The sequence below is a fragment of the Paramisgurnus dabryanus genome, chromosome 9 (genome assembly GCF_030506205.2).
Source record: "Paramisgurnus dabryanus chromosome 9, PD_genome_1.1, whole genome shotgun sequence".
In the NCBI taxonomy this organism is placed as follows: Eukaryota; Metazoa; Chordata; class Actinopteri; order Cypriniformes; family Cobitidae; genus Paramisgurnus; species Paramisgurnus dabryanus.
The window spans coordinates 16,997,051-17,017,796 of record NC_133345.1 but is presented as its reverse complement, the minus strand read 5'-3'; the positions used below and the strand labels follow the sequence as shown (position 1 = coordinate 17,017,796).

At 44.4% G+C, this 20,746-nt stretch overlaps 2 protein-coding genes across 3 annotated transcripts in view; both read right to left on the bottom strand.

Annotated features, from left to right (window-relative positions):
• tmod2 (tropomodulin 2) overlaps positions 1-20,746 on the bottom strand; it is a 40,602-nt gene that overhangs the window by 17,419 nt on the left and 2,437 nt on the right. For both annotated transcript variants that reach the window (XM_065251311.2, XM_065251310.2), the window contains exons 2-3: positions 2,033-2,206; positions 828-984 (exon numbers count right to left, since the gene is read on the bottom strand). In XM_065251311.2, coding sequence (XP_065107383.1) covers positions 828-984; positions 2,033-2,158 — 283 coding nt within the window. In that variant the 5' untranslated portion in view covers positions 2,159-2,206. The remainder of the gene's footprint in view (positions 1-827; positions 985-2,032; positions 2,207-20,746) is intronic.
• Positions 5,111-8,373, bottom strand: LOC141282539 (uncharacterized). Its single transcript, XM_073815677.1, has 2 exons — positions 7,783-8,373; positions 5,111-7,686 (listed from the first exon to the last, which is right to left on the bottom strand). The coding sequence occupies exons 1-2, from the start codon at positions 7,966-7,968 to the stop codon at positions 5,113-5,115; spliced, it is 2,760 nt and encodes a 919-aa protein (XP_073671778.1). The 5' UTR covers positions 7,969-8,373; the 3' UTR covers positions 5,111-5,112.

Below are 20,746 nucleotides of genomic sequence, written 5' to 3'. Positions count from 1 at the left end.
CCGCTTCCTTTGGCCAGTCTAATCTGAACTGCCTGTTTACACAACAGTTCAATGGACATTTATTATTAAAAAGGTAATCATGCCACTATTTACCGTTTGATACCAAATATATTAGGCACAATATACCAGCATCTCTTTGCTAGAAGCAAAAATTTGATGAAAAGCCCCATTAATGAAGTCCATTACAGTCATGCACTAAAATTAATAAAGTTAGGTTGTTATTTACTTAAAAGACATGCAGTGTTTCATAATAGCTTTAGTGTGATTGTAATGTGAAATTTAGCTAACATTTTAAGTAGCAACCTGTATTATGATTATTATCATAACTCAGGAGTTTGAGTTGCTGTAAGTTTTAATTATATGGAGAAAATAGCTTAAACATGCTGTTAAACCTCCAGATTTTTTGTAAATATAACTATTATTTTTTTGTACATTTGGTACATCCTTTTTAACTAATCTCTGCTTAGAAAGCTTTCGTATTAAAAGAAAACCCTGAGCTGCTTACTGATCAATCGATACTGACAGCAGTAAGAATGTCATAGACACAAGTATGAGGAAATAAAAAAAGTTTGGGTGAATTACGGATTTAACATTTACATCTTAAACAAGATCTAACCCATCTCCCTAATCCTTCATAGGCCAGTCCATCAGTCTATAAAGTCTTGCTGTGCAAATTCCCATTGACTGATTGTAAGAAACTCTTTTCAAAAGGACAATTCAAGTTTGACTTGACTCAACATAACCTGAGGCTCTAGTACAGAATTATCCAAATAAAGGTTTTTTATTTCCATCTCAAATAAAACGTGTGCCATCACATTAATATTTACCTTTCCTCTCTCCGGTGAAGGGGATGAAATCTTCTCTGTCTTTAACATCCATGGCCTCCTTCTCCAGATACTGCAAGAGTTTATCACGATTAAACGGACCGGTCGCTGCCTTTTCTGTCTGGTCCTTCTGTCTGAGTCCGGCTGGCAGCAAAGCATTCTGGGTAATAAGTTCAGAACAGAGTTGGTACCATTTTAACCATCATTTTTTATTCATTTAAAACCATGTTACAATGAAGTGATTAAGCTTTCAAAAAATGCAACTATTGTTTGTATTTTATAGACCAAATAAAACTTTGTTATTTAGATTTTTCAATTTACATATAAACGCAACATGTCTAAAATGTTTTCTTGCATTTAAAAAGAGTCATTGTTTCTTAATAGGAAGCTTGTATATTTGGGGAAAAGCTCTGTTTACTGATAAACAAACAGATACAGAGTGGTTTACAAGAGCTCAGACACAGCTGTTTTCGATGTTCTCAACACATTAATCCTTCCCACTTATATTATGTATGGGGTGCACCGATAAATGCCGATATACACCAATAATACTTGGCCGATAAATATTCTGAATCGCACAGCTGATATTATTTACAGCTATTTCATGTACTACTGCCTTTGATCAGTAAGTCCTTATCGAACTGAAATCACTGTTAGTTTGAGTGGTTTATAACATGCATTTGAAAAAGCAATTATACATACTCTTTATTATCATGAAAATACCTGAAAAGGTTTAAAGAACAGCAATATAAATTTATCCATAAGCCCTTTCCCGGGGCTGCATGTCATAGCAGAGTGTGTAATGGTTCTTCGTCTGCAGCGCATATTGAGTTTCTGCACGAGAGCACCCTCAGGCTTTTGGATGTAGAGGCATTTCACCGTAATTTATTGAGAAGCATAGAAAGCATGATAGGCCGATATATCGGTGCACCCCTTAATTATGTATGACCACTCTTTAATATACATCACCATGCCGTAGCAACACATATAAATGACACTATCACACCGTTTACCAAAAATGATAAACAGGGTGCTACATATTTTTGTATGCATAGATGTTTTTCAGTTTTATACGTTTCAAATCCAATCTTTAGGACTGACTTTCCAAACCTTTATTAAACTAACAAGTGATTGAATCAGATTTTATTTATTTTATCAGTTATTATTTTTTGCTCTGTTAAAATTGTAACGGTAGGTGTTGGTCTCACCTCTGGGTCGATCTCCTCCAGAGCGCTCTCCAGCTGTTTGAGTTCCTCCTCGGACAGCTTATTCAGAATCTCATCCTCATCTATCTCCTTATACTTCTCCAGATCTTTTTTAAAGGGAAGAGCCATGATTCAAGTCACCCGTCACAAATACCACCGTCCAGTTTAAGTGAGAGCCTGCACACAAATTCAATAAAACAACTCAGCTATTTCTTGCTTCTTGAAACCGTCTATAGATATTGCCATCAGTTCATGCTTTTGTTAATGTTTTCTTGACAAGTGGAAGCGATGAGACCTGTTTTTCGGTTTGTTCGCATGAGTCATGACGTGCAGCAAAACGTCTAAAGTGCAATAAATGGGGCAGATTAACTTGTTTTGAGGAATGTAATAGGAAGGAAAACAAATATTTACACAGGATCTGCAAGAATGTGTTTGATCAGATGTTAGAAGTGCTGTATTCAAATACTACATAGCTTCCTGCACACCTATGGTAATAGAGAGAGTGCAGGTAATCTCTTTTTATTCTCACAGACATTCTCCATGTGTACCTCCCTCTCATGATCAGAAACTTTAGTTTCCTATCTGAAAACATCCTGACCTTTCACCTTCACTGCTCTGGAGAAGTTCACCCTCCCCAAATTCCACAGCTGCTTGATCAAGCTGCAGTGTTTCATCATCAGTCACTCATAAATCATTTAAAATGAAAACTTAGCTTGTATTAAATAATATTTTCACAATTCAGTTATATTATGTTTAATATTTTTTTTCAGATGAAAATGGGTTGATGTTGATGTATGCTGAAAGATGCAGTCAACCATCAACCATTAGAAACACAGGAAAACTCTAACCATCTAAAAATACTAATCTAGGCTAGGCGAATTCATCATTTTTGGCCTGTAATTCAAAAGGAAACGCCCGGGTTCCACACTATGACCTAACTATTTAAAAAGCATACAGAATCAAATGAGATGTTGCCAAAGTACATAATGGTGGTCCCTTGAATATAATACAGCAATAAATTATAGTTTATTCACAACACCTACAATTACCACTTCTCTATGTTTCCATTACAGACCTTTGACTTCAGCTACTCAAAGTAACACAACCAAACACCATTTAAAGCATGCGTGTAATTTTATTTAAATGTTAAAATACTATATCCAGCTTAATATCCAAAGATCCAAAGGCTGTGTTACTGTTGGCCAGACTCTTTCATCTGAACAATGCAGAAAGAGAATTCAAGCTGTGTCAATCCATCAGAGAAAAGGGTTTGTACTAAAGAATTTTAAGCATTTAACTCTAAATGTTTGGGGCTGAACCCAATAACAAATCACAGCAAGACTTTACGTTCAACTCAATCTAATTTGAGTGCTTAATAGCTAATTTCACTAAGACTAAGAAAAGCCTGTGGTAAATCCGGCTCAAGTGTAAAACGCTGTTGGGCCACTGAGCAGGATTGGCATCTGCTTAACTTTCAAGTCTTGGCTGAAGTTTGTAAGACCCTTACAGGGGTATACCAAAAAAGTGAAGAAAAAAAAACATTTTTGCTAAATCTGCACAAAGAAGCCACATAAATACAGCCATTGAGCTATACTGATTCAAAAGATTACATTAAAATACATCAAACTGAAAGACTTGCTAGTGCCTGTGTTACTTGCGGTTGTAGACAGATGGATAGTCGGCCTAGAGCTAACTGGGGTCTTAAGGGTTAAGCTAACTGGGGTCTTAAGTGTCTTAAGGGTTAAATGGTGCTAAAAATGGAACGTGATTCCAAAACGTTGTAAGTTTTTCCTGGATCGCTTATCCACTGAATTAAACCATGTAAACAGTAAGGGGTGGGAAAAATATTTATTTATATAGAAAAACGTCACAATCCGCCTCACCCTCCCTAACAGCCTTGACACTGACGGCAACTTTAGAGCTCACTGAGATCCAATGAATGTATGAGCATAACATCTCACTTGTGGGAACTTGTGCTGCAACAGCCATGTTAAAGGCATTCACTCAACAAAACCAAGTGTTTGTTCACAATTTTTCATTCATTAGCAAATTTGTGAAGTAGTTCAGCAATGTTAGCACGTGACTTTCGTTTATAGCACACGTTTGCAAAACATGTGCCAGTAGCTTCTATTAATATGATTCTCTTGTAATTGATGTCCATGCATAGTATGTGAGGTAGAGGTCGAACGATTTATCGTCCAGGCTGATAATTTGGCCGATTTTTGGCCTATTTAAAAAATCGACTTTGGCCGGTTTTGCTGCAAAATTAGGCAGATTTAGTAAACGATGGCATGATAGTGCAAATTTAAAGCAGCCAGTACAACAGCGCGACGGGCTTATGTCTCGCGATGCACCGTCTGTGCTGTCAGAAAGATATGGCTCATTTACTGTGATTAAAAAAAGTTGATCTTTGTTTGTGTGACAGAGAAAGAACAGATCCGCTTCTCTAAACTGCTCTCCCCTGGCATTTTCCTCAAAACAAAACTGACACGAAGGGGAAAGTTCGGAAGACCAAATCGTATTCAGCGAGGACATGTTTTCAGTAGGGGTGTGCAAAAAAAAATCGATTCACATTTGAATCGCGATTCATAGAATTCCAAAAATCGATTCATATATTTTTTTAATGCCGTGTTACTATTGAAAATACCTGAAATGAGTTTATCTCAGTATTCCCATAGATGGCGCTGCGTCGAATTCACACTGATGCTTGGACACGAGAGTTACGTATGTAACTACGGTTCTATGAATCCCGGATGACCGCCAGAGGCGGTGCTTAAGCACTGAATGATCCATCTCGCGCATGCGCAGGTCGAGTGTTTATACCAACAAAGTCACCCGTGACCCCTGATGCCTACGGAGAGTCTATAACTTCCGGTGACATCAGAGGATCTGTTCCTACAGAATCTTCTCGCGAGTACACAGTGATTCTGAGTGACAGAACGCTCTGGCGGTCATCCGGGATTCATAGAACCGTAGTTACATACGTAACTCTCGTTCTATTTCATCCCTACTGACCGCCAGAGGCGGTGCTTAAGCACTGGATGACATATACCAAAAAAGTCACGAGGAATTTAACACATACCTTATTGAGAGGAGAGCACAGAGTCCGGCAACAGGACCACCTCCAGTGGATGGGGGGTGGCGACATTCACCCGGTAGAACCTGGAGAAGGTACTTGGGGATGCCCATGATGCCGCCTCACAGATGCGCTCCAGGGGCACGCCGCGCAGGGCCGCCCATGAAGTTGAGACCGCCCTGGTAGAGTGGCACCTCACCCCGGATGGCAGGGGGTGACCACCTCGTTTATATGCCTGGGTGATTACATCCACCACCCAATGAGACAACCGCTGTTTGGAGAGAGCACAGCCCCTTCTAGGACCACCATAGCAGAGGAAGAGCTGGTCTGACTGCCTTATACTCGCAGTCGCGACCACGTAGGTTTTGAGAGCCCGTACGGGACACAGCCGCTGTAATCTATCCTCCCCTTCTGGGGGAGTAAATTGCGCCAGGTGGATAGGTTGGTTAAGGTTGGATGAAGACAAAACCTTCGGAAGAAAAGCTGTATTCGGCCACAGGGTAACCCCTGAGCCATCGGAGTTCCACCGCAAACATGAGTTACTCACAGAGAGCGCATGAAGTTCCCCAACACGCTTCGCTGACGTGATAGCAAGGAGAAAGGCAGTCTTAATAGAGACCCACTTCAGCTCTGCCTGAGCCAGGGGTTCAAAGGGAGGTGAGCATAGAGAATCGAGCACCAGGTGCAGATCCCAGGCTGGGGCGCGCTGTGCTCGTGGGGGGCGTAACCGCCATGCACCCTTCAGAAAAAGAGACACCAATCTGTGACACCCCACAGTGTCGTTGTCCACCCGAGCATGTCGAGAGGAAATAGCTGCCACATATACCCTCAAGGTAGCCGGGGACCGGCCGCCATCCAAGAGTGACTGGAGGAACTCTAGAATCTTTGGAACTGAACAGTGCACAGGGTCCACATCCCTGTCTGAGCACCATGTAGTAAACAGCTGCCACCTGTTCTCATACTGCGCCCGGGTAGAAGGCGCCCTTGCATTCAATATGGTATTGCAGACGCCATCTGAACACTCAGTCAGCAGCGGGTCGGGCCCTGCAGTGACCAGACCCACAGCTGCAGGCGATGAGGATCGGGATGCCAGATTCGGCCCTGTAACTGAGACAGGAGATCCCTCCTGTCTGGGAGGCGCCACGGTGAACCTTTGCAGAGACTGTACAACAGTGGAAACCATGTTCTTCCCGGCCAGAAGGGGGCTACCAACAGTAGCCTGTGACCCTGCTGGAGGACTCTCTGCAGTGTTGGAAGAATCAGAGGGATTGGTGGAAAAGCATAGAGGAGACCCTCTGGCCAATCGTGTGCGAGAGCATCCTGGCCCAGAGGGCTGCTCTTCTCCGTCCAGGAGAACCAGAGGGGGCAATGGGTCGATTCCTCTGAGGCAAAGAGATCCACCCCTGCCCTGCCGAAGATGTCCCAGATGCTGAGGACCACATCCGGATGAAGCCGCCACTCTCCCGGCGGAGGCTTGCAACGGGAGAGTAAGTCTGCCGCCTGATTCTGCTCCCCAGGCAAATACATCGCCCTCAGGCTGGCCAGGTGTGGCCCTGCCCACAGCAGGAGGTCCTGGGACGCCTGCAGCAGCGGTGCAGACCTGGTGCCTCCTTGGTGGTTTATGTGAGACACAGTTGAGACATTGTCTGATCGCACAAGCACATGCCGGCCTCCCAGGAAGGGAAGAAAGGCCTGCAATGCCCTGTGCACAGCCCGCAGTTCCAGAACATTGATGTGCTGTGAGCGCTCCCGGACAGACCACAGCCCCTGAGTTGTTCGATTCTGCCACACAGCACCCCACCCCGAGAGAGAAGCATCTGTTGTGAGGATTTCCCGACGAGATGCAATGGAACCCAAGGGCATGCCCTGCAGGAGAAATGACCTTACTCTCCATGGGGCCAGAGCAAGAAGGCAACGACGTGACACCTTGAGTTTCCTGTGTCGGTGCCACTGGACATCTAGATGAAAGCCGTGCAACCACCTCTGGAGGGGACGCAGCGACAGCAGTCCTAGAGGAATCACGGTAGCGGCAGCCGTCAGCTTCCCTAGGAGGCGCAAAAACTCCACATAGCGTAACTGCCTGCCCTCCCGAAACAGGAGGAGGAGGTGGAGGATGTCGTCCACCCGCTGTGGTGATGGGCGAGCCTTCATGGTGATTGCATCTAGAGTCATACCGAGAAAAAGCGTGCCCTGCGATGGAACCAGGCAACTCTTTGTAAAATTCACCCGGAGGCCCAGGCGGGCCACATGGGAGAGAAGACACGACGTGTCCAGTGCCACTTGAGACTGGGATGGCGCACAGATGAGCCAGTCGTCCAGATATGGGAGAATCTTCATGCCCCGCGACTGCAAGTGCGAAAGGGCTGCGGTCACACACCTGGTGAACACCCGAGGGGAGGGGGAGAGACCGAATGGGAGCACTCGGAACTGGAAATGGCGCCCTTGAAAGGCAAACCGCAGAAACTGCCGATGGTGTGGAGCTATAGGGATGTGGAAGTAGGCATCCTTCAGGTCTACTGACGTAAACCACTCTCCTTTGGCAATTGTACGTAGAACCTCTGCAGTGGTCAGCATGTGGAACCTCAGAACCTTCAGGAACCTGTTGAGACCCCTCAGGTCGAGGATAGGACGGAGTCCGCCATCTTTCTTTGCTACCAGAAAGTAAGTTGAGTAGAACCCCCCGGGGTGCAATAGGGGATCTACTGGCTCGATGGCACCCTTGTCCAGGAGGGCGGACAACTCCTGGGTGAGGGCTTGGGCTTTTGCCGGGTCGTTTATGATGGTCATCTTGACCCGGCCATGGGCTGGGGGCCGGCGTCGGAACTGAAGTTTGTACCCGTGGGTTAAGGTTGAGAGCACCCATGGGTCCCTGGTGGAGGCAGCCCAATAGCTGAGCTGCTGCTGGGAAAAACAGCCGACGGCCGACCCCCGGGCTTCAGCGCCGGGGTCCCCGGCCTCTAAAGGTTCCAGAGGCACGACGGGTCGGAAAGGACTGAGGTTGTCCTGAGGGCAGCCGGTCAGGCACCCGAAAGGTCGGTGCCTGCTGCTGAGCAGGCTGTGGACGTGGGCGCAGAGACCTTAGGTAGCCCCTGGGGTGAGCCTGTGGACGAGAGCTGCGCTGTGGGACAGCTGGAGGACCTCTAGGCCTGCTAGGAGGCGGAACGCTTCTCTGAAGCCCGGACAGCTGCTGTCGAGTCCGTCCGGCTTGGACCGTGCGCTCAAGCGCTTCCAGAGCTGCGGAACCAAACAGCTCCCCTGGTTCCACCGGAACACTGCGGTGGGTTCTCCTACAGGCCTCAGTGAGAGGAGATTGTGCCAACCATACCTGGCGGCGAGCCTGCACAAGAGTAGACATCAACCGCCCCAATTCTCTAGACATCAATGCGAATGCTTGTAGTGAAGCATCGCTAAAGCTGTGGACAGAGGCATCCAACTCAGTCTCCTGCAGGGAAGTTGACAAAGCGAGCATCAGGTGGGACATGGAGTTACCGATGCGTCCCATGCGAGCCGCTGCATCATAGGCCTTACAGAGCAGGTCATCTGTAATCCGGCACTGGGGGCGAGGGCACCTAGCATCCGGCCTCAAAGCCTCATCAGGTGAGATGATAAGAGCCGCTATTGTCGGCTCAACTGCTGGCATGCGGTCCAATCCGAACTTCTGTGCGTCCTGCATGGCTGCCAGGGTCCGGCCATCGGACGTTGCATGAGAGAGGGCCTTAGAATCCCTCCAACATGCCTGCAACTCCCTCAAATACTCCTCCGATGGGGGGGCAGTAAAGCTGACGGAGGCTGGGACACGCCTGAAAAAAGCACTGGCCGGAGCCGGCTGAGTTTGCGGGACGTCCAACTGGAGACGAGCAAGAGCCATACGAATGATGGCTCCCATAGAGCAGTCCTCAACACCACCAGTAGAGCTATGGGTTGAAGACCGGGAGCCGGCCGCAGAAGGTTGGGAGGCTCCCATCTGTGGAAGTACCTCTGGCTCATATTCATTAAACTGGCCAGCTGAAGCTGCCATGGAAAGCACATCGTCCTCCAACTCCAAGGAGGCTGCCGAAGGGACAAAATCATCTGGCGGCTCTGCTCCAGTCCCGGACTGGAAAGCCAGGAAGAGGGACTTCATAGTATTGAGCTCCGCTGTTAGTTGGTCCACTTTAGAGGCAAGCCGGGGTCCCTTGGCCTTTTTTGCAGGAGTGGGGCCTGCGGCCTCAGCAGCCTGACGTTTAGACTGCCCAGTCTGATCTGGAACCAGTCGCTGGGCTGGGGTCAAATGTCCAATCGACGAAGTAGAGCCCGACAGTTGCTCCACCTCAGCCAGTCTAGCTGCCCTCACTGCCCGAGGCATGATACCACAGTTCATGCAGGGGTCGTCAGAAAGACCCTCCTTTAAATGTTCAAAGCCAAGACATGAGGGACATAAATCATGGCCATCCTCAAGCTGCAGAGGAGCCATACAGGCCGAGCAGGAGTGGTTGCCAACCATGCTGGCAACTGAGAAAAAAAGGTAGCCTCGGCGGAAACGCTGCCACCAATTAGTCACAGGGGCACACCTATGCTGGGAGCGGGAGCGAAAACACTGCCTTCACCAGCTAAGGGTAAACTATCCCAACGAAAAAATAGACACAGAATGCAGTACAGATGCCGGGAGAGGGAGCGAAAGCACAACCTTCACCAACAAATGTAGCAAAAAGAAAAAAGATTAGCTTCAGCGGGAACACTGCCACCAATCTAGTCCCTGAGGCACAAATATGCTGGGAACGGGAGCGAAAGCACTGCCTCCACCAGCTTAGGGCAACGAAAAAATAAGACACTAAACGCAGTACCGGTGCCGGGAGCGAAAGCACAACCGTCACCGCAAACGTTGTGAAGCCAGTTAAGGGTAAGCGCTATTAACAAAAACCGGCACAACCGAGTTGGCACGAATACACAAAGCGCAGTTAAGCGCCGAAACGATTAACAAAAAACTGGCACAACCGAGTTGTTGCAAAATACACAAAGAGCAGTTAAGCGCCAAACGATTAACAAAAAACTGGCACAACCGAGTTGGCACGAATACACAAGCGCAGTTAAGCGCCGAACGTTTAAACGAAAAACCGACACAACCGAGTTGGTACTAAATACACAAAGCGCAGTTAAAGCGCAAAAAGACGTTTAACAAAATAAACCGGCACAACCGAGTTGGCACGAAGTAACTACACGAGCGCAGCTGAACAATCAACCAAAAACGCGTCCGTGTTACAACAATAAATCGCAGATGAATCAATAATATAAAGGTAACTGTTAACGTTAGATTACAAATGTCGGGAGAGGGAGCGAAAACACAGCCGTCACCAACAAATGCACCAAACGAGCAGTTATGTAAAAAGTTTGTAACTCACCTGTCGGTGGATTCCGTTGCGGCCTTTGGAGGGCGAGCAACTCGCTGCTCCGACAATACAATGCCACAAGGCCACCAGCAACGAATGAAACACAATATCCTAGTCTTTTGCTAGCGCGGAAAAAACAACCTGCGAAGCGAGAAGATGAAAAGGAACAGATCCTCTGATGTCACCGGAAGTTATAGACTCTCCGTAGGCATCAGGGGTCACGGGTGACTTTGTTGGTATAAACACTCCAGTGTTTCCCACAGATCTGAAATTTACTTGTGGTGGTAGATGGGGAAAAGGGCAATCATTATTATCCACCGACAAAAAAAGGTCTACTATACATGTAACAAAGAACTAATAATGTGTGACACAACACAATACTTTGATTTATAAAACATTCATATTTATTTCACATTATAGTTCATTAATCTAACCACCCCAAACTTTTTTTGCCATAAACAAAGCTGACACTGTTTGTCTAAGCACCACGAAAACACTTTGTTTTTGCACTTATATATGAAGCAATTTGATGACCCCTTTTATCAAACTCAATTATATACAATACTATGTATACTATAGCCTATATAGACAGTGCAGGTCTATAGATTATAAATGTGACTGATGTTATAATGTTAATAACTTCTATAAGATGCACTTTCTGCTTTCCATTTCTCTTTTGCCGATTAAAAAAAGCTTAATCCACTCATTATTTCAGATTTAAAAGTCTACTTGCTGTCCCGATGACAGACTTTACATTACAGCTTTGCGTTTTTTATATCCTGAGTCAGCTAGAGCTTTGCTCATTCAGTATTAGCACTGCTTTTTGCTACAATCTCTGTGCAAACTGTTTAGATTTTAGTAAAGATATTGTCTATTGAAAATGAAGCGGCGCGTGGTCGTGACAAGAGCCAGTTGCTATCGCCATAGAAACCGGAGGCACGCTAAAACAGCACTCGAGCTTTAGCGCGGTAGCGCTCACGGCCGTTCTCCGATCGACTCGGGTTTTACACACAATATTAAAAAGACTTGGGACCCGAAGTAATGAACTAGGACCGACCCGGACCCATCTGACCATTTAAAATATAAACCCGGAACCGTACGGGTCCCGCGTCCTCAGTGTAGAAAGACCTCTAATGGTAAAACTCTGCTCAAGTTCAGAAACATGAAAGGATACAATGTGACACTGAGGTTGCTTCGCGTCGCGCCCAATTCATTGAAAAACAGAGCGCACGTGAACGGACACTCAACCGGAGAGACACAACGTGCTTGCACGCAAAATGAAGCCAACTTAGATGCTATAAACACATATGCACATAAGCATATGCGACCATTTTGGTCGCAGTGTGTTCCCTCCCTGGCTGCTCCGTATGTGCTGCTGCAGTTGATCCAGTTTGCCGCGCTGGATGATGAGTTTATGACGCGTGCATCATCTTCACGGTCACCCGACCCCCACCTCTCTCTCGCGCTCTCTCTCTCGCGCTCTCTCTCGCGCTCTCTCTCTCTCGCTCTCTCTCTCTCGCGCGCGCTCTCTCTCTCGCGCGCGCTCTCTCTCTCGCTCTCTCTCTCTCTCTCTCGCACTCTCTCTCTCGCTCTCTCTCTCTCTCCAAAACACGGGTCATCCAGTCGAGTTCAGAAAATACGGAAATTCGTAAAGTGATTTTTTTTACCTGGGCGGGTCGCAATTTACCTGGGCGCAGCGCCCAAGTAGAGCCTATGTATGGGAAACACTGCACTCGACCTGCGCATGCGCGAGATGGATCATTCAGTGCTTAAGCACCGCCTCTGGCGGTCAGTAGGGATGAAATAGAACTCTTGTCACAGTGTTTCCCACACATTGACTTTACTTGGGCGTGCTGCCCAGGTATATTTACAAGTGCCCAAGTATATCTGGCATCACATTTTGTCTTTTTTGTTTTTCCGTGATGATGACACTCTTAAATAATGACATTTTGTGTGCGACATGATGAGTTCTGTGTGCGTTCACGTGCTCTCTGTTTCTCAATGAATTGGGATGCGACGCGAACAAGCTCGTGTCACATTGTATCCTTCATGTTTCTGAACTTGAGTTTTACCATTAGAGGACTTCACGGAGCACTCGCAGCCCTTATGGTTCCGGGTTTGTATTTGAAATGGTCAGTCTGTCTGGGTCAGTCCCAAGTAGGGCTGTGACAGTGGCAGTTTTTTATCACGGCGGTGGTTATGCACAAATTCACTGCGGTGGTGCAGTGGTTATAGATTGATTTTGTGTGTGCGTGTGTGTGTGGGGAGGCGCATGCGCATATGCGCACGTGCACATTGATGCGTATAGGTCTTATACATAATGCATACATATATTCTGAAATATAAAAATTTAAACAATGATCAGATATACAGTTCTTAACAAACGTGCGTGTTCTCTCCAAAATTAAACACTTTCTCTCTCCTAAGACTTTAGAAATGGCTGTTCATGCATTTGTAACCTCGCGCTTAGATTACTGCAACTCTTTATATTGTGGTATATCAAAATGTCAGATCAAGCGCCTCCAGCTAGTTCAAAATGCCGCTGCCAGATTTCTTTCTAGTTCCCGCAAATATGATCACATTACTCCGATTCTCAAATCTTTACACTGGTTGCCGATTTCTCAGAGAATAGATTTTAAAATTCTACTCTTTGTTTATAAGTCGCTTCATAACACCGCTCCCGTATATCTATCTGAACTTCTTCATCTCTACTCTCCTATTAGAACTCTTCGCTCATCTGACCAGGCTATGTTAGCGATCCCTCGTGTACGACTCAAGCGTAGAGGAGAGCACGCGTTTTCTGTAGCCGGTCCTCGTTTATGGAACGCCCTGCCTCTAGAAATTAGGACAGCACCTTCCATCTCTAGTTTTAAGTCACTGCTAAAGACCCTCCTGTTTTCTCAAGCCTTTTCATGATTGCCCAGGGGTTCTTACCAGCTAAATGATGAAATACATTTATATGAATACATTTATTATTTTTTTTTTTTTTTTTTTTTTTTTCTATATCTTAATCTTTCTTAAAGAATTGTTATTTTAGTGGTGACTGTATTGAACTGTGTATGTGTGTATTTTGTATGTGAAATGTTAGATGCACTGTGAAGCACTTTGGTCAGCCATGTGGCTGTTAAGAAAGGTGCTATATAAATAAAGGGAACTTGAACTTGAACTATATAGGCGCCAAATTCTTTCTCCGCCGGTGGGTGCTTGTCACAGCGTCAAGCAAAGCTTAGGTTTACGTGAATCGGCGGAGTCACGTGAAGCAACTGTGCATATGTGCTTAGCAATTTCGGTGGCTGCTCGAGCTGAGCCCCGGAGCACACAGGAGATCGGCGCATTTCTGCGTGCTTATTGTAGCACTTCCACTCATGAAACAACAAATGAGAAACCTTTTTGGGGTTATAATGTTTCCAGCCGCGCTGAAAACGTGTTCTGATGGTGTACTGTTAGCGCAGATTGATACTTTTTTGTGACCAATAGAGAACAGACATTTCTCAATCTGAAGGCTGCAGCCTCCGGAGGTCGCTGCTGTATATGTCATCAAGCCTGGTTTATTATTTTCAGACATTTGTAAGTCATAAGCATATTACAACAGTGTATGATTAACAAAGAATAATAGTCAACTTTATAATTTTTAATGTTATAAGTCTTGATGATGTATGCAGCTTGCAAAATTCGACCTCCGGAGGCTACAGCCTTCGGATTGAGAAACAGCCAATATCTTTCCTCATTGTTCCGCCCCCAAGCCAGCGGGTCATCACTGATATCAGTTGCCTTCCCTTGCAAATTAGCGTATTAACTCCGCGTCTGCTGGATGTTTGCGTTAACACAAACGTGAAGACATCTCACTGGGTGAGATTGTACTTTATATTTTTCATAATTTGTGAGGTGCACACCACCACGGGGCGCACTTCCCGACCCCCGATGGTAATTACAACCGTATCAGCCCTAGTCCCAAGTCTGATTAATATAGTCAATCGGAGAATGGCCGTGAGCGCTACCGCGCTAAAGCTCGCGTGCAGTTTCAGCGTGCCGACGGTTTCAATGGTGATAACAACTGGCTCTTGTTTTGAAAGTTACGACCAGGCGCTGTATTTTCTTTCTCCCATTTTTTATACTATTATTATTATTATTATTATTAATAAACCATTTCTTTTCTAAAATCTAAAAAGTTTGCACAGAGATGGTAGCAAAATACAATGCTGCTAATGTTAAGCCTATTGCACTGAACGAGCAAAGCTCAAGATGACTCAAGATTTACAAAACGCAAAGCTGTAATGTAAAGTCCCCTGTCACTGGGACAGCAAGTAGACTTTTCAATCTGAAATAATGAGTGGATTTAGCTTTTTTATCTGCAAGAGAGAAATAGAAAAAAAGAGCAGAAGCAGGAAAAGTGCCTATCTAATAGAAATAATATCTATTATAACACCAGTCACATTTATAATCTATAGACCTGCACTGTCTATCATTCATATACTATATTATTGTATTTAATAGAGTTTGATAAAAGGGGTCATCTAATTGCTTCATATCAGTTTTTATTTTTGCATAAAGACATAAAGTAATATCTGTCAGGAATGGGGGTGGATGAACCCAAGTGCAGACAGCTCTCAACTCAAAAGACTTTTATTAATAAACAAAAACTCCCTCGAGGGGGTAAACAAGACAAGACTTAAATAAAAGACATGGCAAAACCAAGACAAGACTCCTGACGGTGTCACACAAATACATACAATTAGGGATGCACCGATGCCACTTTTTAGGAATATGAGTACGAGTACGAGTACTTGCATTTCAGTACTTGCCGATACCGATACCGAGTACTTAATAAAAAAACATGATTTGAATTTACAGGTAACAGCTTTAGTCATATAATTTAACAAAAAAAAAAACAAAGGACTTGTTTTCCAGTTTGTTGTAAACTCTGCCTCTTTGGACAACACAAGAGGCATTAACCCCTTACACGCCGCTCAAACATAGTCATTTCTCAGACCGTGGTATCGATTCCAGGTATCGGGGGACTTTTAACGAGTACGGGTACTTTAGAAAATGTGGTATCGAGGCCGATACCCGATACCAGTATCGGTATCGGTGCATCCCTACATACAATGACATTCAGGATCCTGACACTACCCCTCCTTTAAAGGATGCGGCATCCCCACACAACAGTACACGACAAAACAATAAACAAAGTCCAATGGCCAGAAGGCCGACAGTGCCCAATGTCCGGACCCCCAAAAACAGAAGGCGGGACAGACGGTCTCCGCCCAGGAAGTGGGCCCGGAATCCAGCACCGCTCGGCCCGCCGACCTTGAACAGGACACTGGACATGCCGTACAGGAACGCTCGCGGGGCTCACTGACCAGTGAGAATCCCGGAGCTTGCTGGCCGATCCTCTGTCGCGGGGCTCGCTGAACAGAGCTCCATAGCAGCGACAGTCCGACGTACAAACACTCCCACGGGATCCGCCGACCAGGAACTTCCCGCGAATCTCACCATCCTGGCACTTATCCGCGGGGCTCACCGACCAGCACACTCCCGTGGGGCTCGTCGATCCGGATCTGTCCCGCGGAGCTCCCCGAACAGGAACACTCCCGCGAAGCTCGTCTGCCAGTAGCCCTACAGAAGACCCCACTAATCAGGAACACACCCGCGGGGCCACAGGAACACAACTCCACAGACAACAGCAGGATGGGGCAGGACTGGACAGACAGCAGGACGAAGCAGGACTGGACGGACAAGAACACTAGACGGGGCCGAACTGAACAGGGTAACAAAACCAAAACAGAGCTGTCTGCTGGGTTCAAGTGTGTTGGTATCATTCTGTCAGGAATGGGGGTGGATGAACCCAAGTGCAGACAGCTCTCAACTCAAAAGACTTTTATTAATAAACAAAAACTCCCTCGAGGGGGTAAACAAGACAAGACTTAAATAAAAGACACGGCAAAACCAAGACAAGACTCCTGACGGTGTCACACAAATACATACAATGACATTCAGGATCCTGACAATATCAAAGTACATTTAATTTGTTGTGTTTCTTTAAAATTGTATATCTACTACAATCAGTCACATAGGAAAAAGTAAACTACATTTACATACTGTGAATCGTTTTTAAAAATCAAGAATAGTTTTTGAATCGAAAATCAATTTTGAATCGAATCTTTAGCCTAAAAATCGGAATCGAATCGTGAAATTTTCTGAATCGTGCACCGCTAGTTTTCAGTGTTGTTACAGTAACACTTTGTTACAGTTTTGCGTTGCCCAAACTGGATAAGCACACAACGGCTCCCGATTCGTGAACCGACTCATTTAAATCAATCCATTTGAATGAACGGTTGAAACAACAGATCTGTCCAACACTGAAACCACAAGACGTCACTGTCAGCACAATCCATCACTCACAGCATCTCAGAAATGAGAATGTAAATATGCTTTGAGAGTGTTCAGAAAGATTTGCCATAAATAACAGTCTAAACTAAAAAAAATAAAGTTTACTATGTTAACTTTATGATGATTAGAGGTCGACCGATATGGCTTTTTCTCTAGCCGATGCCGATATTTAGAAATCAGGGCAGCCGATGGCCGATATGTTTGGTGACCGATGGCCGATACTCTTCTGCACGATGGTAACCAAACAATTCAAAAAAATATAACACAAACGCTTCTTAATCAATGAGATAAACAGACATCAAACACTATTAAATCTTTCTCTTTACCTAAAAATGCATAACCCTTAATTAAAAAAAATACTCTCCAAAAGCAGTTGCATGCAAAGCATGCGGGGAAATTCTTTTTCCAGAACCCAAACTCAAACTAATTGTGTAAACGCAATTAAAAAGAAATCAATAAATTATAGTACATATTAATTTTGTGTTATACTAATTAAATATATATACTTATTGCTCTTAAAGGGATACTTCACCGATTTAGCATTCAGCTTTGTATCTGTAGAAACCCGGCAGTATTACTGAATGACCATGTTTCCCTCCATCATTTCCCCCTGAGAGGAGAGATATCTGCATTTTGGTTCTGCAAAAAAGTCCTCCGATGATGCAAAAATCGTCATATTACATCATCGGAGGACTTTTTTGCAGAACCAAAATGCAGATATCTCTCCTCTCAGGGGGAAATGAGGGAGGGAAACATGGTCATTCAGTAATACTGCCGGGTTTCTACAGATACAAAGCTGAATGCTAAATCGGTGAAGTATCCCTTTAATGAGGTATTTTACATTTATTGAACACAATTTTAATGTGTCATTTCTAAGAAGGGCTTGAATCTTTTTTTTTTTGAGTGCAGCAAAATTGGCCAAAGCCGATTTTTTAAAATGTGCCAAAAATCGGCCAATTAATCAGCCGGCCGATAAATCGGTCAACCTCTAGTTAACAGTTAGTTTCATCAAAGAGCTTGCATACCAGCTTGAAGAATTGGTATCGGACGATCACAAAGACAACAAATCGGTAATCGGCTGCAAAAATCCTGATCAGAGCATCCCTAGATATTTTTGGTGAAAACCGGAGGCTTCTGTCTGTCCCATTGACTTCAGTTAGTTTCACAACTCTTTTCCCCAGAAAAGAATGAAACACATCGCCAAAAAGGTCCACGTGCCATCAGTAGATCAATAATAATATTATGAAGCGACAAGAACACTTTTTGTGCAAAATAAAAAACCTAACGATTTCATTCAACAATTTGTTCTCCTGCATGGTTGTTCAGTGCGTGTTCATGAGCAGACTGCTGACATCACCTGTTGGTAATTCATCACCAGCAAAGTAATTTGTGCATTTATACAGGCTGTTTAAGTATTGTTTATAATGTTTGCATAATTGCCAACTACGTCAGCAGGTGACGTCAGCAGCATGCGCCATAGTCTGCTCGTCAATGCGCACTGAGCAACCAAGCAGGAGAACAAAATTTCTGTGAAAAAGAATTGTAAACCTAACTAAAGTCAATGGGATGGACAGAAGCCTCCCGGTTTTAATAAAAAAAAATCTAAAAATGTGTTCTAAGGACAATCTGAGCAATCAAGGACAATCAACGACACAGGAGTATGGTGATTTATGATAAAATTATCATTTTGGGGTGAACTATCCCTTTAATCCTGTAGTAACGCAAAAAACCTGTTCGAATAGCATTTTTATTTTCAAATAATTATTGCAGATGGAATATTCAACTAGTTGTGTACATCCCTAGTTAGGGCTTTTTACGTTTTGATTAACTAGCGACCCCATCTTCAGAGATATCCACTTGTGGGGGAACTATGTTACTCTTCACAAGAATGTTGATAAAGTGTTATTAGTGGTGTTTTCTAAGGTAATTATCATCATTTATCCTCCTCATAATTCCATTCAGAGCTTTAACATGCATCTGATTGTAGTGTGTGACTGTGAACATAAATTTAACTTCAAATCATGTCAAAACACCAGAACAGCAATTCTCAGGGTACCATTCAAAACATCCTAGCACTGTAATGGCCCTCTCAAACTAAATACAAAAAGGTTTCCGTGGCTGTTCATAAGACAGATCTTATCAACACCCTTTTGCAAGTTAATCCAAGGGACAGACAAACAACGAAGGAAATCTGTCTCGTTCTGTCCCCTCATGTCTGCAATAAGTGCATTACAAGACAAACCCATAATAAGGATGGAAAGACTCAGGATAAGGGTCACACCACCACAACACATGTAAACAAAGCATTTGTGCATGGCAGAACGTTCTGGACACTTCATATGGATCTCAATCTGCTAGTGACGATCCCAGACAGGAACCCTAAAAACTTAAATACAAAAAGAAACGAGAGGAGATTTGCTTCATTACTCTAGAAAGTGGAAATGCTAAATTTAGCTGGGCTCCTGAGAGTGACAACAGTCATAATCTTTTCTGTGGTTCTTTCTCATCCAACACTTCCTCTGAGAGACACAGATCAGGACTTATAAAAACCAGATGAAGGGTGTGTTTTCAAATTTCCTACAGATGTTTTTGTGTACGAGCTACATCTCATTGATTGAGAGAAATGCGCTTTAAAGGGAGGGGCATATTCAAACAAAATCTTCACTTCTAGTATAGCCTTTAGTGAGCATTCTTGAATGTAGATCTTTCATTTTAAAGATATGAACAATACATGATCATATCTGTGCCATGGTGTAATCTAATCTCAGACCTCACACGGGCCTGCTGAACCACTTTCAACCAGGCCTCAACGCTAAGGATTTTTTTCTACTTTTTTTCTACTGGCCAGTATATATTCACTTATGATGTAAAAGAATGTGTCTATTAGGATAATCACAGGATTTTAAAATAATTTTGTTATCCATTCAAGCCCCCCCCCCCAAAAAAAACATGAAGTTAGTTAGCATTTGCATGCTGTCTTTACTGTTTATTCGTGTTTGTGTACTGTCTGAGACCATTAGTTTTTCCAGGCATGCACTTCAGAACACTCAAAACTTATCAAACAGTGCATGAGTAAAGTATTGAGATCTGTTTCGCATCCTTCGCATCCGCACAAGTATTAAAACTGGCAAGCCCTTGCAGCACTGTGACAGTCTTGTCAGCTGGCCCAAGCATTGTTCACGCTGGCCCCGGGGCAATAGGTTTTTTCTTACTGTTGAACCCTGCTAGACTCCTACAGGCTGCAATCATTACAAATTATACAAATAATCATCCTAGACCAGTGTTCTTCACTCCCAACCCTGGAGAGCCGGTGTCCTGCAGAGTTTAGCTCCAACCTTAATCAAACACACCTGCAAGCTAATCAATGTCTTCATGGGGCTGTTTACACTTGGTATTAAGATGTGTTTTCATCGATCGGATCACAAGTGGACGAGAGAGACAAATTACGTTTACACCTGGTATTTAAATTCGTCTCTTTTGTCCACTTTCGCCCACTTCTGTCCTGAATACTGTGAGGGGGTGGTCTGTGAGACGGTGGGCGAGTCTCTCTGCTGTCATTCAAACCCGAGCGGGAGTAATTATGAGTTTATAACTAATATTATGTCAGAGTCCACTGCTTGTTTAGCAAGTAAACATGCTGCACAGAGTTTTGTACGTGTGTATGTAAGAACTTTCTCTGAATTTTCAGCGCAATTGATGAAAAAGGATCGCGCAACTTTCACACGCTTTCAAAATGAAACTACGGAGATCAGCCGCTTTAGTTTTATCAATGAAAATAGCGCTGTTCATCATATGTTCACGGCAGAAGTCAAAAAAAGACGTAAAACTTGTGTTTAATACCTCAGATTAGATAAATGGGCGGAGAGAAGGCAGTCACGTGTGGCT

What these genes read in the sequence shown, in the direction of transcription:
- LOC141282539 (XM_073815677.1), bottom strand. Translation starts at nt 7,968, where the DNA reads ATGGGTGCTCTCAACCTTAACCCACGGGTACAAACTTCAGTTCCGACG. An exon ending in CCCCTATTGCACCCCGGGGG is followed by an intron (nt 7,687 to 7,782) that starts GTTCTACTCAAC and finishes GAAGGTTCTGAG; the next exon opens with GTTCCACATGCTGACCACTG.